The 17894-nt window shown below is 45.8% G+C and overlaps 2 protein-coding genes across 3 annotated transcripts in view; both read right to left on the reverse strand.

Annotated features, from left to right (window-relative positions):
• Nucleotides 1-3813: 3813 nt before the first annotated feature.
• Nucleotides 3814-6165, reverse strand: LOC124043144. Of its 2 annotated transcripts, XM_046361377.1 has the most exons (3): nucleotides 6098-6165; nucleotides 4948-5161; nucleotides 3814-4866 (listed from the first exon to the last, which is right to left on the reverse strand). In XM_046361377.1, the coding sequence occupies exons 2-3, from the start codon at nucleotides 5089-5091 to the stop codon at nucleotides 4375-4377; spliced, it is 636 nt and encodes a 211-aa protein (XP_046217333.1). In that variant the 5' UTR covers nucleotides 5092-5161; nucleotides 6098-6165; the 3' UTR covers nucleotides 3814-4374. The 2 variants fall into 2 exon arrangements, with proteins under 2 accessions (XP_046217333.1, XP_046217332.1); XM_046361376.1 differs by having other exon boundaries at nucleotides 3814-5161.
• Nucleotides 6166-6171: 6 nt separating this feature from the next.
• Nucleotides 6172-17894, reverse strand: part of LOC124043077 (alpha-tubulin N-acetyltransferase 1-like) — a 72339-nt gene continuing 60616 nt past the window's right edge. Inside the window, exons 8-11 of the mRNA XM_046361249.1 lie at nucleotides 14970-15044; nucleotides 9697-9916; nucleotides 6344-6452; nucleotides 6172-6177 (exon numbers count right to left, since the gene is read on the reverse strand). Of these exons, the coding sequence (XP_046217205.1) occupies nucleotides 6172-6177; nucleotides 6344-6452; nucleotides 9697-9916; nucleotides 14970-15044 (410 nt within the window). The remainder of the gene's footprint in view (nucleotides 6178-6343; nucleotides 6453-9696; nucleotides 9917-14969; nucleotides 15045-17894) is intronic.

Below are 17894 nucleotides of genomic sequence, written 5' to 3' on the forward strand. Positions count from 1 at the left end.
AATCTTAATTGAATCATTTTTAAATTTCAGGCTCTAACAACAAAATGTGGAAAAAGTCTAGGTGTGAACACGTTCTGAAGGTGCCGTATAGTGTATATAGTGTAGTGTGTGTAGTGTATAGTTTATAGTGTGTAGTGTGTAGTGTGTGTAGTATATAGTGTGTGTAGTGTATAGTATGTAGTGTATAGTGTATGTAGTGTGTAGTGTATATAAGTGTGTAGTGTATGTAGTGTGTGTAGTGTAGTGTGTAGTGTATATAATAGTGTAGTGTGTATAGTGTGTAGCGTGTATAGTGTGTATAGCGTGTATAGTGTAAGTGAAACCCAACACAGTTCACACTGATAGAGGCTCGCTCAAGGAAGTAACCTTTTTAAAGACTCTTGGGGGGGGGAGCAGTTTCCTTCAAATACATCCCTCAGATTAATGGTTTTATTAACACATCAAAACAGACAATTTGTTTCTAGATCGTAAATAATTTGGCACTACAAGATCATTCAAAAGCTGTATCGCTTCCAAGTAGGCCGTCTCACAGTAACTTTGTACCCAAGTAGGGAATGTCCCATCAGGCTGTGGCAAACGGAACTCAGTGTTGGTTTGATGCAGTTCTTTACATGACTGCAGTGTTCTGAACAGTATATGACAACGGACTCCATTTAATCCTGGGAAACCAAGAGAGACAGAGAGAAACCCTCAACACTTCATGCCAGGACAGCGGAGTCAATCACCACCTTCCGGAGACACCTGAAACCCCACCTCTTTAAGGAATACCTAGGATAGGATAAGTAATCCTTCTCACCCCTTCCCCCCCCCTTTAAGATTTAGATGCACTATTGTAAAGTGACTGTTCCACTGGATGCCATAAGGTGAATGCACCAATTTGTAAGTCGCTCTGGATAAGAGCGTCTGCTAAATGACTTAAATGTAAATGTAAATGTAATGTAAATATTTTAAACAGAAATCTGAATAAACAAAGGATATGATTTATTTCAAATGTATCATTTGTTTGTACTGAACCTCGTGTTAAATGTTGGTTGTCAGACTATTTTAAAGAAAAATAAATCCAGATTTTTGTACATGTGACAGTAGTCCTTGGACTTTAAGCGTTGGTGCGGTTGTTCAGTGAGAGCAATAACTTAACACGCTGTGTTCTACATGTTCTATGTGCCATGCTGTGTGACCCATTACAAATAGAACCTTTAGAATGAACCACGCTGTGTTCTACATGTTCTATGTGCCATGCTGTGTGACCCATTACAAATAGAACCTTTAGAATGAACCACGCTGTGTTCTACATGTTCTATGCCATGCTGTGTGACCCATTACAAATAGAACCTTTAGAATGAACCGCCCCATTCAAGCTGTGTGACCCATTACAAATAGAACCTTTAGAATGAACCGCCCCATTCAAGCTGTGTGACCCATTACAAATAGAACCTTTAGAATGAACCGCCCCATTCAAGCTGTGTGACCCATTACAAATTGAATCTTTAGAATGAATCGCCCCATTCAAGCTGTGTGACCCATTACAAATAGAATCTTTAGAATGAACCGCCCCATTCAAGCTGTGCGACCCATTACAAATAGAATCTTTAGAATGAACCGCCCCATTCAAGCTGTGTGACCCATTACAAATAGAATCTTTAGAATGAACCACCCCATTCAAGCTGTGTGAATCTTTAGAATGAACCGCCCCATTCAAGCTGTGTGACCCATTACAAATAGAATCTTTAGAATGAACCGCCCCATTCAAGCTGTGTGAATCTTTAGAATGAACCGCCCCATTCAAGCTGTGTGACCCATTACAAATAGAATCTTTAGAATGAACCGCCCCATTCAAGCTGTGCGACCCATTACAAATAGAATCTTTAGAATGAACCGCCCCATTCAAGCTGTGCGACCCATTACAAATAGAATCTTTAGTATGAACCACCCCATTCAAGCTGTGTGACCCATTACAAATAGAATCTTTAGAATGAACCGCCCCATTCAAGCTGTGTGACCTATTACAAATAGAATCTTTAGAATGAACCGCCCCATTCAAGCTGTGTGACCCATTACAAATAGAATCTTTAGAATGAACCGCCCCATTCAAGCTGTGTGAATCTTTAGAATGAACCGCCCCATTCAAGCTGTGTGACCCATTACAAATAGAATCTTTAGAATGAACCGCCCCATTCAAGCTGTGTGAATCTTTAGAATGAACCGCCCCATTCAAGCTGTGTGACCCATTACAAATAGAATCTTTAGAATGAACCGCCCCATTCAAGCTGTGTGACCCATTACAAATAGAATCTTTAGAATGAACCGCCCCATTCACAAATAGAATCTTTAGAATGAACCGCCCCATTCAAGCTGTGCGACCCATTACAAATAGAATCTTTAGAATGAACTGCCCCATTCAAGTCAATGATGGCATAATGGGATGGAGTTTCCTAAGCCCCTTCTATAGATTATACTTATATGGTCTTAGCTTGTGGAAGTGTTGCCGGGATACCAAGCCTGTCAGTACGTGTCATGACAAGAGGAAAGAGCCAGATGGACGGGACGTGCTGTATGCATCATCATGGAACACGACTCCTAGACAACAAAAACAAATAGCAAGAAGAAAGCCTTGGAGTCAGTTTCGATGGTGACCGTGAGCAGTCTGTGTTGGTCTTTCTGTCTGGGTTAATGATACAGTCACCGTGAGCAGTCTGTTGCACTTTCTGTCTGGGTTAATGATACACGTTGACATATGCTGATTGTATACAACATTAAGAACATCTGCTCTTTCCATAACAGCTTTCACCTGGATTCCCCTGGTCAGTCTATGATCCCTTATTGATGTCACTTGTTAAATCCACTTTAATCAGAGTAGAGGAGGAGACGGGTTAAAGAAGGATTTTTAAGCATTGAGACAATTGAGACGTGGTTTGTGTGTGTGTGCCATTCAGAGGGTGAAAGGGCAAGACAACTCAATATCAGGAAGGTGTTCTTAATGTTTTGTCCTTTCAGTCAGTCCCCTCTGTACATGAATTAGTAATAGCCGTAATTCAAAACTTTAATTGGGCCGTACCATTCCAAAGCCGAGGAAAGGGAACTTTAATTGGGCCGTACCATTCCAAAGCCGAGGAAAGGGAACTTTAATTGGGCCGTACCATTCCAAAGCCGAGGAAAGGGAACTTTAATTGGGCCGTACCATTCCAAAGCCGAGGAAAGGGAACTTTAATTGGGCCGTACCATTCCAAAGCAGAGGAAAGGGAACTTTAATTGGGCCGTGCCATTCCAAAGCCAAGGAAAAGGGAACTTTAATTGGGCCGTGCCATCCCAATTTGGTCATTTGGGAGTGATGAAGAAATGAAAGATCTCCAATGAGTTCCTGTCTTGACCGGGGTACTGACTAGTTCCATGTTTAACATGTCATCAGGGCACCAATGTTTTAGTGATGATATAAATCTGTTTACTGTCTGTGGGGAGGAATTAACCGAAGCAGGGTTGTGTTAATTAGGGCACACTGTAGCAAAACGTTTTCAAACAGAAAACAAATATCGCCATTTCTTATTGGATAAATCCAAGTAGTTCCTCCCTGTTTGTTTCAAAATGTTCTTCCATTTGGTGCCTAATGAACACAACCCTGTTTTGTACTGACAAGTCTGAGGTTTAGTGGTAGTACTGAACCCACTTAGCCAGTAAAGAGCGCTGCAGCTGGTTCAACAGACTATTATTGTGGAGGGGATTTGATTGAACATTTCATTGATTCTGATTTATAATACATAACACAGGGCTAACTCATAATGCTATTCCAACATTAGGGACAAGTCCGTGTCTGTGAACGTCTGTGTAGCCAATTTATTTATAGGGTAAAAAAACATTGCCACTCATAGAATAATACTTTCTCTTCAGATTAAAAAAAAACAAAAACATGCATTTGAATGAAATAGTTACAACAAGATGAATTAAGGTGCCATAAAATATGTCTGGTAAACGCAAGTCGAATGGAATTTCAAGCATGGCTCCCATTGCCACTTCGCCATTCACTGCCACATTCTGATCACTGCGCTGTAACCCATCATGTTACACTCTCACCCGGTCTATGTACATCCCAAATGGCACCCTACGACCTTGGCTCTGGCAGAAAGTAGTGCACTAAAAAGGGTGCCATTTGGGACAGATACAACACTCAGTGATAAGAGACATCTGGCTGACTATTGCTGCGTACCGACCAAACCCCTCACTCATTTTGTCTCGTTATAAACATAGTACCACTAATTAGTTATCAGGAAAGAGGGATGAAGAGAAGTGCAGGAGGATTGGATTTCTTCTCTTTTTATCTCTCCATTCTCTTCATCTGTATCCATATGTGGCTTCCTCCTCTCATCTCTTTTCTCTTGATCCCTAATCATCAGTCTGTTTGTCCGTCTGTCCATGTGCGTCACCAGGGTCTGGTGTTTCTATAGTCCTGCCTGGCCCACTGGGCTGTGTTACAGCAGCTCTCTCCCAGCATCCACGACCACCCTCCTGTCCCCATGTCCCTCTCAGGCTTTGATGGTCCTTCTCAACCACCACCAGGGGCCCTCCTCCTACTCCCCAGGAGCTTCCTCCTCTACCTCTGTCCCTCTCAGGCTCCGATGGCACCTTCTCAACCACCACCAGGGGCCCTCCTCCTACTCCCCAGGAGCTTCCTCCTCTACCTCTGTCCCTCTCAGGCTCCGATGGTACCTTCTCAACCACCACCAGGGGCCCTCCTCCTACTCCCCAGGAGCTTCCTCCTCTACCTCTGTCCCTCTCAGGCTCCGATGGTACCTTCTCAACCACCACCAGGGGCCCTCCTCCTACTCCCCAGGAGCTTCCTCCTCTACCTCTGTCCCTCTCAGGCTCCGATGGTACCTTCTCAACCACCACCAGGGGCCCTCCTCCTACTCCCCAGGAGCTTCCTCCTCCTCTGTCCCTCTCAGGCTCCGATGGTACCTTCTCAACCACCTCCAGAGGCCCACCTCCTTCTCCCCTACCCCTTCCTGGAAAGGGCTCTCCTGCTAACCCCTTCCGGAGCCCCTTCTCCAGCACCTTGGTCTCCGTCTCGGCCTGTCTGTCTGGTTCTCTGGTGGTCATCATGATGGTCTGGGCACGGAGCGGCTCCTTCCTGGACGGGGGCGGCTCCTTCCTGGACGGGGGCGGCTCCTTCCTGGATGGGGGCAGAGGTGGGAGAGACCAAAATGATTGGGACAGTGACTTTGCACATCACAACTGAATTTGTCCGAATACTTTTGATCCCCTAAAATCGGGGGACTATGTCCAAAAAGTGCTGTAATTTCTAAACAGTTCACCCCGGTATGGATGAAAATACCCTCAACTTAAAGCTGACAGTCTGCACTTTAACCTCATCGTCATTGTATCATATCAAAGTGCTGGAGTCCAGAGCCAAAACAACAGATGTGTCATTGTCCCCAATACTTTCTGTAGCTCACTGTATATACGCAGGGACCTGGTTGAAATGGAGGGATGGAGAGAGAAGAAGAAGAGGCATGATGGAGGTGATGAGTGTGATAGAGAAACAGAGAGAGTAAAGTAGGAAGATAAATCATTTGTGTGCCGCAGAGAACAAAGAAAAGGTCATTGTCAAAACACAAGTCTTCTGTAATTCAGGTTTATACACCATTCATTTGTATCCGCCCACCATTGTATCCGCCCACCATTGTATCCGCCCACCATTGTATCCGCCCACCATTGTATCCGCCCACTATTGTATCCGCCCACTATTGTATCCGCCCACTATTGTATCCGCCCACTATTGTATCCGCCCACTATTCAATGCCTTTCCAATCCACTACATACATTTATGATGTACAGTCTGTTTTATTTTTGTATTTAACTAGGCAAGTCGGTTAAGAACAAATTCTTATTTTCAATGACGGCCTAGGAACAGTGGGTTAACTGCCTGTTCAGGGTGGGTTAACAGAACAGTGGGTTACAGATTTGGGTTAACTTGTCAGGAACTTGTCCAACGCTCTAACCACTGGGCTACCTGGTCTGCCGTGGGTTAACCACATCTGTGAGATGTATAGTCTTCTAATAGTGTTTCTATGTGGGGGTGAGTTAGGACTCCTTGGAACTGTCCAACCTGTCTCTGTGTCCCAGTGGCTCTCTGGGTTAACTGTCCTCCGATGTCAGTCTCTCTGTCTCTCAACACTGGTCTCAAACCTGAGGAGACACACAGCACTAACAGGTCAGAGGTCAGAATGGACCACACAGTATATCCATGGGCTTGCTGGGTAATGTAGTTTGTCCCAAATGGTTACCCTATTCCCTATGTAGTGCACTACTTTTAGCCAGGGTCCCTAGGGCTCTCTCAATCAAATCTGGTTACCTGGCAGTTTGAAGATGTTCTGGTCTGTGTCTCCAACAACTGACCAAAGCCCCGGGTGTTGAACGTGGCGGCTGTAGAACAGGTTTCCCTGGCAAACAGGCCCTGTTGGCTACTGGTCTACAGGGGATGGGAGCAGGGAAGAGCAAGGGAATGTAAAAAGAAAAGAAAAGTGGGTTACAGGAGAGAACAGGGCACAGAGAAGGATGTGGGAGCAATGAGGTAGGGAGCGAGACAGAAACAGGGTAGTACAGGACCAAGGAAAAACTGAGAAGGAATTGGAACAGTTTGAATGGGAAAAAACTGCAACAGAATTCAACATAAGAAAAACACAAAATGAAAACATAATTAGCAAAAAACAAAGGTATAAAGTGAATGCTTGACAACTCATACATACAATAACAAAAGGTCAAAACCATGTGATGTCAGAATAGATGCTTAGAGTCAGTGGGGGAGGAGTTAACTGTGGAACAAGTTGTGCCTGATAGTGGGTTAAAAAAAACTGGTCAATATCAAATTCTAGGTAATGTTTCTTATTGGCCACATGTTTCCATGACAATGTGACAAGTCAAGTTTGATAAAAAATAAAATTGAAAAAGACTATTGTGAGAAAAATTGTAATTAATAAATACACACGATAACTGCTGTACAATGAATATGACTACAAAAGCCTGGTCTAGTGTTATTTTAGTAGCCTAGTACATTTTTTATTGAGAGTATTTTAGGTTAAAGGTCAAACTATTAGTGAAATACAAGCTCCAAAATGGGTTAACGGACCAGGTTGAACAGAAAGAAATCTCACTTTTCTCATTTTGTTGGGAGATAAGTTTTAATAACTTCTTCTAGAAAACGTCAGGCAAAAACAGGTTACAGGCAGCATCATAAGTCCCTCAACGGGACGACCAACGCAACTAGGAAAGGTTGAACGACTTCTAACAGACATAGGGAGTCCTATCCCTTCTGTTTCATAGTAAATGAATCATTGAAATAATACTAAACTCCCTGGCCATGACAGTGGGTTAAACACAGTATATCCATGACAGACCGGTAGGTGGCATCCTGATCGTCCCTGTCATGGATTTATCAATGTTCGTGTAAACATCGGGGGTGGGGGCGGGGGGTTCCACCATTGTTAAATCCATGACGGAAAGTGTGCAAAGTATACACTTGAAGAGAAGGTTGGAGGATTGGGATGCAGACATAGGCTAGCTAACAGGCTAAAAAAAACCACAGTCCTTCCTTTTAAAAAAGGTCAAAACCATGTGAGTCAGACTGTGGTGGGGGAGAGTCACAAGGTGGTCAATGGAAGCTGAGCTGCGACAAGTCGGTTAAGGGAACTGTCCTCATGTTAACGATGGAGGAGGAGGAGGAATATGACTACAGAGAGCCAGAGAGAGGAGGATGTGAGGAAGGAGGAGGATTAGATGATTGTATTTGTGAGTGGACAAATGAAATAAAAGGGGATGGTGAACACAAACGAGAGAACAAGAGAAAGAAAGACAGACATAGAGAAACAGTGTTTAGAAAGACAGGCCAGAGAGAGAGAGCACTTCTGGTCACGCAGGACAATCCAGAAAACTCCAATTTATGGTCCGACCGCCAACGCAACTAGGAAAGGTTGAACGACTAAACTCCCCTGGTAGAGAGGAGAGAGAGAGGGGGGTTCACTTCTGATCACACAGGACAATTAGAGAGGAGAGAGAGAGAGAGCAGTTCTGGTCACGCAGGACAATTAGAGAGGAGAGAGAGAGCAGTTCTGGTCACACAGGACAATTAGAGAGGAGAGAGAGAGCACTTCTGGTCACACAGGACAATTAGAGAGGAGAGAGAGCAGTTCTGGTCATGCAGGACAATTAGAGAGGACAGAGAGAGCACTTCTGGTCACACAGGACAATTAGAGAGGAGAGAGAGAGCAGTTCTGGTCACGCAGGACAGTTAGAGAGGAGAGAGAGAGAGCACTTCTGGTCACACAGGACAATTAGAGAGGAGAGAGAGAGCACTTCTGGTCAAACAGGACAATTAGAGAGGAGAGAGAGAGCACTTCTGGTCACGCAGGACAATTAGAGAGGAGAGAAAAAGAGCACTTCTGGTCACACAGGACAATTAGAGAGGAGAGAGAGAGCACTTCTGGTCAAACAGGACAATTAGAGAGGAGAGAGAGAGCACTTCTGGTCACGCAGGACAATTAGAGAGGAGAGAAAAAGAGCACTTCTGGTCACGCAGGACAATTAGAGAGGAGAGAGAGAGCACTTCTGGTCAAACAGGACAATTAGAGAGGAGAGAGAGAGCACTTCTGGTCACGCAGGACAATTAGAGAGGAGAGAGAGAGCACTTCTGGTCACGCAGGACAATTAGAGAGGAGAGAGAGAGCACTTCTGGTCACGCAGGACAATTAGAGAGGAGAGAGAGAGCACTTCTGGTCAAACAGGACAATTAGAGAGGAGAGAGAGAGCACTTCTGGTCACGCAGGACAATTAGAGAGGAGAGAGAGAGCACTTCTGGTCACACAGGACAATTAGAGAGGAGAGAAAGAGAGCAGTTCTGGTCACGCAGGACAATTAGAGAGGAGAGAGAGAGAGAGCACTTCTGGTCACGCAGGACAGTTAGAGAGAAGAGAGCAGTTCTGGTCACGCAGGACAATTAGAGAGGAGAGAGAGAGCACTTCTGGTCACGCAGGACAGTTAGAGAGGAGAGAGAGAGAGCACTTCTAGTCACGCAGGACAATTAGAGAGGAGAGAGAGCGAGCACTTCTGGTCACACTGGACAATTAGAGAGGAGAGAGAGCAGTTCTGGTCACACAGGACAATTAGAGAGGAGAGAGAGAGAGAGCAGTTCTGGTCACGCAGGACAATTAGAGAGGAGAGAGAGAGCACTTCTGGTCACGCAGGACAATTAGAGAGAAGAGAGAGAGAGCAGGAGGCTTGGAATCAGAGAGAAGGCACTTTACCCAGGGTCCTGTCCCAAATGGCACACTATTCCCTAGATAGTAGAAAGGGAACAGTCTGCCATTTGGGATGTACACACAGTGCCCTGAGGCTGGCTCTTTTGCATGGAAACAATACTCTTAATGAGAGGAATGCTGCGTCCCGTTGCCAAGCCCTCCAACCCTGGCAGAGACACAGACAGGCCCTCAGCATAGAACACACTCTGACATTCAGATATACTGCTGTTGCACCTCTCCCACAATCCTGGGTTCAGTTACATAGAGTTTTCAGTCAAGTAGTAGAAGTAAGGTTGCAAATTTCACGTAACGTTCCCAAAAATTCCCACGTCGGATAATTCCCTCTGCTTCTTTCTTTAACCGAGATTCCTGGAAAACAAGGACATTTCGGGACCTGTTCTCGGGAATACCATACCTGGTGCGCTTTGCCCTGCAGTTGAGGCTGTTGATGAGTGGAGGGTGGGGGTTCGGGCCCCTGTTGGCCCCAGGGGCAGGTGCCGGGGCCAGGGCCGGATCGGGACGCTGGCGGCCCCTGCTTGGGGAGCACGGGGAGGATACCGACAATAGGTGAGAGAGTGGAGGAGCCGCGTGGCGACACAAAGGCCAGGGAAGAGCCTTCTGCTCCTCTCGCACAGCTGGAGATAAAACCGCGATGGAGAGAGAATACCATGAGGGAGAGAGAATACCATGAGGAGAGAGAATACCATGAGGGAGAGAGAATACCATGAGAGAATACCATGAGGAGAGAGAATACCATGAGGGAGAGAGAATACCATGAGGGAGAGAGATACCATGAGGGAGAGAGAATACCATGAGGAGAGAGAGAATACCATGAGGGAGAGGAGGGGAGACAATACCATGAGGGAGAGACAATACCATGATGGAGAGGGAGAGACAATACCATGAGGGAGAGACAATACCATGAGGGAGACAATACCATGAGGGAGAGAGAATACCATGAGGGAGAGAGAATACCATGAGGGAGAGGGAGAGACAATACCATGAGGGAGAGAGAATACCATGAGGACAATACCATGAGGGAGAGAGAATACCATGAGGGAGAGAGAATACCATGAGGGGGGAGAGAATACCATGAGGGAGAGGGAGAGACAATACCATGAGGGAGAGAGAATACCATGATGGAGAGGGGGGGAGACAATACCATGAGGGAGAGACAATACCATGAGGGGGAGACAATACCACGAGGGAGAGACAATACCACGAGGGAGAGGGGGAGACAATACCACGAGGGAGAGGGGAGACAATACCATGAGGGGGAAACAATACACAAACGAGGGGGAGACAATCATCACTAGGCTGACTAGGGAGACAATAAACAGCAAGGGAGTTCGTGGGGTTAGACAATACCACGAGGGAGAGGGGGAGACAATACCACAGAGGGAAATGACTGGGGAGACAATACCACGAGGAGAGGGGAGACAATACCAACGAGGAAATGTGAGAAGGGGTTCTAGACAATACAGAGACACTGAGGACTGAGAGACAATAACCAACCAGGAGAGGAGGGGGTTCTACAGTACATTTGAGACAATACCACGAGGGAGAGGGGAGACAATACCACAGAGGGAGATGGGGACAGAGAGACAGTGACGACTGTCAAACAGAGCACCACTGCTACTACATTATTCAGAATCTAACACAAACTGATCTCAGTACAGTGCATCATCACTAGGCTGACTAGTGTCTCTGACAGACATTCATAAACAGCAAGATTTGATTAAGAGTTCGTGAATCTCACTGCTCCACTCATAAACAATGGTTATATAAACTCTATCCAACTATGGTGACATTTTACTGAGGCCAGAAGATGAACCAACCAACTGCACAGAGACATATGAAATGTGACTGGACAGAGAGGTTCTACAGTACATTTGACTAACCAACCAACTGCACAGAGACACTGTGAAATGTGACTGGACAGAGAGGTTCTACAGTACATTTGACTAACCAACCAACTGCACAGAGACACTGTGAAATGTGATTGGACAGAGAGGTTCTACAGTAGCCATGAGTGTCGGCGGTACATTCTAATGTTTACAAAGCTGTTATCAATGCTTACCCTGGTGAATGGCTCAGTGGCTTTCAAACTAAACTGACCTAACCAGGCAGAATAGATGCCACACAGATGCCAACCGCCCTACAGCACTGTGTTTACAATGGGTGCAATGAAGTGGGAAATATCTCTACAAGTAATGATGTTTACTCCAGAGAAAATAATATGCATCTTCATCGGGCTGTCATACAATGTCACGACTGTGTATTTTAGTACAACGTAAATTGGATCACGCTGCTCAACACTATATATACAAAAGTATGTGGACACCCCTTCAAATTAGTGGCTATTTCAGCCATACCCGTTTGCTGACAGGTGTATAAAAATCGAAGCACACAGCACACAATCTCCATAGACAAACATTGGCAGTAGAATGGTCTTACTGAAGAGCTCAGTGACTTTCAACGAGTAAACGTGGCACCGTCATCATGTCACCGTCAACGTGTCACCGTCAACATGTCACCGTCAGCGTGTCACCGTCAACATGTCACCGTCAACATGTCACCGTCAACATGTCACCGTGTCACCGTGTCAACATGTCACCGTCAACGTGTCACCGTCAACATGTCACCGTCAACATGTCACCGTCAACATGTCACCGTGTCACCGTCAACATGTCACCGTCATCATGTCACCGTCAATGTGTCACCATCAACGTGTCACCGTCAACGTGTCACCGTCAACATGTCACCGTCAACATGTCACCGTCAACATGTCACCGTCAACATGTCACCGTGTCACTGTCAACATGTCACCGTCAACGTGTCACCGTGTCACTGTCAACATGTCACCGTCAACGTGTCACCGTCAACATGTCACCGTCAACATGTCACCGTGTCACCGTCAACATGTCACCGTCAACGTGTCACCGTTTCACCGTCAACATGTCACTGTCAACATGTCACCGTCAACGTGTCACCGTCAACGTGTCACCGTGTCACCGTCAACGTGTTACCGTCAACGTCACCGTCAACATGTCACCGTCAACATGTCACTGTCAACGTGTCACCGTGTCACTGTGTCACCGTCAACGTGTCACCGTCAACATGTCACCGTGTCACCGTCAACGTGTCACCGTCAACATGTCACTGTCAACGTGTCACCGTCAACGTGTCAACGTGTCAACGTGTCACCGTGTCAACGTGTTAACGTGGTCACCGTCACCGTCAACGTGTCACCGTCAACGTGTCACCGTCAACGTGTCACCGTCAATGTGTCACCGTCAACGTGTCAACATGTCACCGTCAACGGGTCACCGTCAACGTGTCACCGTTTCACCGTCAACATGTCACTGTCAACATGTCACCGTCAACGTCAACATGTCAACGTGTCACCGTCAACGTCACCGTCAACATGTCACCATGTCACCGTCAACGGGTCACCGTCAACGTGTCACCGTGTCACCGTCAACATGTCACCGTCAACGTGTCACCGTTTCACCGTCAACATGTCACTGTCAACATGTCACCGTCAACGTCAACATGTCAACGTGTCACCGTCAACGTCACCGTCAACATGTCACCGTCAATGTGTCACCGTCAACATGTCACCGTCAACATGTCACCGTCAACGTGTCACAGTCAACGTGTCACCGTCAACGTGTCACCATCAACGTGTCACCGTGTCACCGTCAACATGTCACTGTCAACATGTCACCGTCAACGTCAACATGTCAACGTGTCACCGTCAACGTCACCGTCAACATGTCACCGTCAATGTGTCACCGTCAACATGTCACCGTCAACGTGTCACCGTCAACGTGTCACCATCAACGTGTCACCGTCAACGTGTCACCGTCAACATGTCACCGTCAACATGTCACCGTCAACATGTCACCGTCAACATGTCACCGTGTCACCGTCAACATGTCACCGTCAACGTGTCACCATTTCACCGTCAACATGTCACTGTCAACATGTCACCGTGTCAACGTCAACATGTCACCGTCAACGTGTCACCGTCAACGTGTCACCGTCAACGTGTCACCGTCAACATGTCACCGTCAATATGTCACCGTCAACGTGTCACCGTGTCACCGTGTTAACGCGTCACCGTCAACGTGTCACCGTCAACGTGTCACTGTGTCACCGTCAACATGTCACCGTCAACGTGTCACCGTGTCACTGTGTCACTGTGTCACCGTGTCACCGTCAACGTGTCACCGTCACCGTGTCACCGTCACCGTGTCACCGTCACCGTGTCACCGTGTCACCGTGTCACCGTCAATGTGTCACAGTGTCACCGTCAACGTGTCACCGTGTCACCGTCACCGTGTCAACGTGTCACCGTGTCACTGTGTCAACGTGTTAACGTGTCACCGTCAACGTGTCACCGTCAACATGTCACTGTGTCACCGTCAACATGTCAACGTGTCACCGTCAACATGTCAACGTGTCACCGTGGCGTAGAGCATAAAAATAATCAGTCCTCAGTTGTAACAATCACTACCGAATTCCAAACTGCCTCTGGAAACAATGTCAGCACAAGGACTGTTCGTTGGGAACTTCATGAAATGGGTTTCCATGGCCGAGCAGCTGGAGTGGTCCCCATAAGATCACCACCGTCAATGGACTCTGGAGCAGTGGAAACTCGTTCTCTGGATTGATGAATCCCGCTTCACCATCTGGCAGTCCGACGGACGAATCTGGGTTTGGTGGACGCCAGGAGAACGTTACCTGCCCGAATGCACAGTACCAACTGTAAAGTTTGGTGGAGGAGGAAAATTGGTGTGGGGCTGTTTTCATGGTTCAGGCCCCTTAGTTCCAGTGAAGGGAAATTTCAACAAAGAATTACATTTGAGATGATTCTGTGCTTCCAACTTTGTGGCAACACTTTGGGTAGGGGAAGGTCCTTTCCTGTTTCAGCATGACAATGCCCCCATGCACAAAGTGAGGTCCATACAGAAATGGTTTGTCGAGATTGGTGTGGAAGAACTTGACTGCCTGCACAGAGCCCTGATCTCAACCCCATCGAACAACTTTGGGATGAATTGGAACAGCGACTGCGAGCCCGGCCTAATCGCCCAACATCAGTGCCCGACCTCACTAATGTTCCTGTGGCTGAATGGAAACAAGTCCCTGCAGCAATGTTCCAACATCTAGTGGAAAGCCTTCCCAGAAGACTGGAGGCTGTTATAGCAGCAATGTTCCATCATCTAATGGAAAGCCTTCCCAGAAGACTGGAGGCTGTTATAGCAGCAATGTTCCAACATCTAATGGAAAGCCTTCCCAGAAGACTGGAGGCTGTTATAGCAGCAATGTTCCAACATCTAATGGAAAGCCTTCCCAGAAGACTGGAGGCTGTTATAGCAGCAATGGGTGGACCAACTCCATATTAATGCCCATGTTTTTAGAATGAGATGTTTGACGAGCAGGTGTCCACATACTTTTGGTCATGTAGTGTATGTTCTAGCTACAGTTTACTATGTACTGTACATGGGCTGGATTCCAGTTTTTTTCTAGTTTCCTGGACACAGGTTATACCTAGTCCTGGACTAAGAAGATTCTCAATGACATGGGTTTTAATCCAGGACTAGCCTTAATCTGGGTCTGGGAAACTGGCCCATTAGGGTTTAGCCTGTATGTGTTCCTGTCCATAGGTCAATGGTGGCTCACCTTCTCTCTCCGTTAGTGAGTAGGGCTTGATCTCTCCGTCCGGCTTTTTGGGGGGAACCTTTCTCAACTGGGCCGCTGTTGAAGAATACAGTAGGCAATGGGGAAAACATTATGGCGACCTTATGGCGACCTTATAGCGACCTTATGGCGACCCTGGGTACAAAGTGAGTAGACCTAAACATTCCGTCTTACCTTCATATAAACAAGCATCCTACTGGACCTAAACTCAGCAAAAAAAGAAACGTCCTCTCACTGTCAACTGTGTTCATTTTCAGCGAACTTAAAATGTGTAAATATTTGTATGAACATGACAAGATTCAACAGCTGAGACATAAACTGAACAAGTTCCACAGACATGTGACTAACAGAAATGGAATAATGTTTCCCTGAACAAAGGCGGGGGGGGGGGTCAAAATCAAAAGTAACAGTCAGTATCTGGTGTAAAGGGACGTTTCTATTTTTGCTGAGTTTACTATAATATAGAGCAAATGTTTTTGTCCAAGAGCATTATGGTGTGCATTTTGATGAGACATTGAATTATAGTGGGTAGAGCCATATATACACACAGGTAGGTAGAGCCATATATACGCACAGGTAGGTAGAGCCATATATATACACAGGTAGGTAGAGCCATATATACACACAGGTAGGTAGAGCCATATATACACACAGGTAGGTAGAGCCATATATACACACAGGTAGGTAGAGCCATATATACACACACAGGAAGAGCCATATATACACACACAGGAAGAGCCATATATACACACACAGGAAGGGCCATAAATACAAACAGGAAGAGCCATAAATACAAACAGGAAGAGCCATAAATACAAACAGGAAGAGCCATAAATACAAACAGGAAGAGCCATAAATACAAACAGGAAGAGCCATAAATACAAACATATCTCTACTAGTCTCATATGTGTGTATATGGCTCTGGTAGTTGGACTACAAACAGGTCTATTATTATCAGTGGTGTGGGGAAGGCAGCCAGGGACATGGTTAGGGGTAGTGTATCTATCTGATCTCAGGGTAACCATAGCAGCCTGGTACCTGGGAGGCTAGCTCCAATATATGATCATATATCTACAGTATATTGTAGATTGTGTCATATATTGGACCCAGCATGGGAGAGAAGCAGGGTAGTGATACACGAGAGAAAGCAAAGAGAGACGAGAGAGAGAGAGAGAGAGAGAGAGAGACGAGAGAGAGAGAGAGACGAGAGAGAGAGAGAGAGAGAGAGAGAGAGAGAGAGAGGGGTAGAGGTAGAAAGAGAGAGGTAGAGGTAGAAAGAGAGAGGTAGAAAGAGAGAGGTAGAAAGAGAGAGAGAGAGGTAGAAAGAGAGAGAGAGGTAGAAAGAGAGAGAGAGGTAGAAAGAGAGAGAGAGGTAGAAAGAGAGAGAGAGGTAGAAAGAGAGAGAGAGGTAGAAAGAAAGATAGAAAGAGAGAGAGGTAGAAAGAGAGAGAGAGAGGTAGAAAGAAAGATAGAAAGAGAGAGAGGTAGAAAGAGAGAGAGAGAGGTAGAAAGAGAGAGAGAGAGGTAGAAAGAGAGAGAGAGAGGTAGAAAGAGAGAGAGAGAGAGGTAGAAAGAGAGAGAGGTAGAAAGAGAGAGAGAGAGGTAGAAAGAGAGAGAGAGAGGTAGAAAGAGAGAGAGAGAGGTAGAAAGAGAGAGAGAGAGGTAGAAAGAGAGAGAGAGGTAGAAAGAGAGAGAGAGGTAGAAAGAGAGAGAGGTAGAGGTAGAAAGAGAGGTAGAAAGAGAGAGAGAGAGGTAGAAAGAGAGAGAGAGAGAGAGAGAGAGAGGTAGAAAGAGAGGTAGAAAGAGAGAGAGCAGAAGAGAGAGACAGGAGAAACAGGGGCCCTGAGATCAACAAAGGGACAGAGCAGCTAAAGGGGAACGTAAAGAGGAAGTGGATGCGAGACAGGAGGTAGAAGAAAAAGAAAAGAAAGAGATTGAGAGTTCCTTACAAAAAGCCATACATTCCCTGATCCGTCGGAGGAGAGGGAGTCGAGCCTGTGAAAGTTTGGTGAAACAAAAGCCGCGTTTGGAAACCGGAATAACAGAAAATTTAACTGGGAAATAAGTGTCACAGAACAGCCCTTTCCGGGGATAGTGACTCTCCAAAAATGTACATTGTTCTGGAGGAGGGTGCAAATGGGGAATTGGGACGTTTTTGTTGTTGTAGCCTACTCGTGTTAATTTAATGAAAATGGAAGATATTACAATATAGTACATCCCAGAAAAAGTGTTTTTCCAGCTACTATGGAGTTCAGATGGACATGCTTCGGAGGACTGAAATACGAAATGTCTCCTACATGCTTGTATTGGCAATGTATATAAAGACAGTATTATCAAATCATAAACACGCTGCTACAGACTTGGGTCTGGTATGAAACCTTCGAGTGGTTTAAGACCAAATAAATTGACAGGATTATGGCAAATCTCTCTATCTACAGTGCCTTCGGGAAGTATTCAGACTCATGGACTTAAAATAATAATAAAGTCCTACACACAAAATCCTATAATGACAAAGCAAAAACAAGTTTAGAAATGTTTGCAAATGTATACAAATCAAAGTGATATATATAAAATAACAACTGATATTACATTCACATAAGTATTCAGTCCCCTTTACTCAGTACTTTGTTGAAGCACCTTTGGCAGTTGTATTTACCTTTTATTTAACCAGGCAAGTCAGTTAAGAACAAATTCTTATTTTCAATGACGGCCTACCGGGGAACGGTGGGTTAACTGCCTGTTCAGGGGCAGAATGACAGATATGTAACTTGTCAGCTCGGGGGTTTGAACTTGCAACCTTCCGGTTACTAGTCTAACTCTCTAACCACTAGGCTACCCTGGCGCCCCAAATGTGCTTCTACAAAGTATTGACTCAGGGGTATGAACACTTATGTAAATTAGATATTT

Source organism: Oncorhynchus gorbuscha, linkage group LG09 (genome assembly GCF_021184085.1).
Source record: "Oncorhynchus gorbuscha isolate QuinsamMale2020 ecotype Even-year linkage group LG09, OgorEven_v1.0, whole genome shotgun sequence".
NCBI classification, from domain to species: domain Eukaryota; kingdom Metazoa; phylum Chordata; class Actinopteri; order Salmoniformes; family Salmonidae; genus Oncorhynchus; species Oncorhynchus gorbuscha.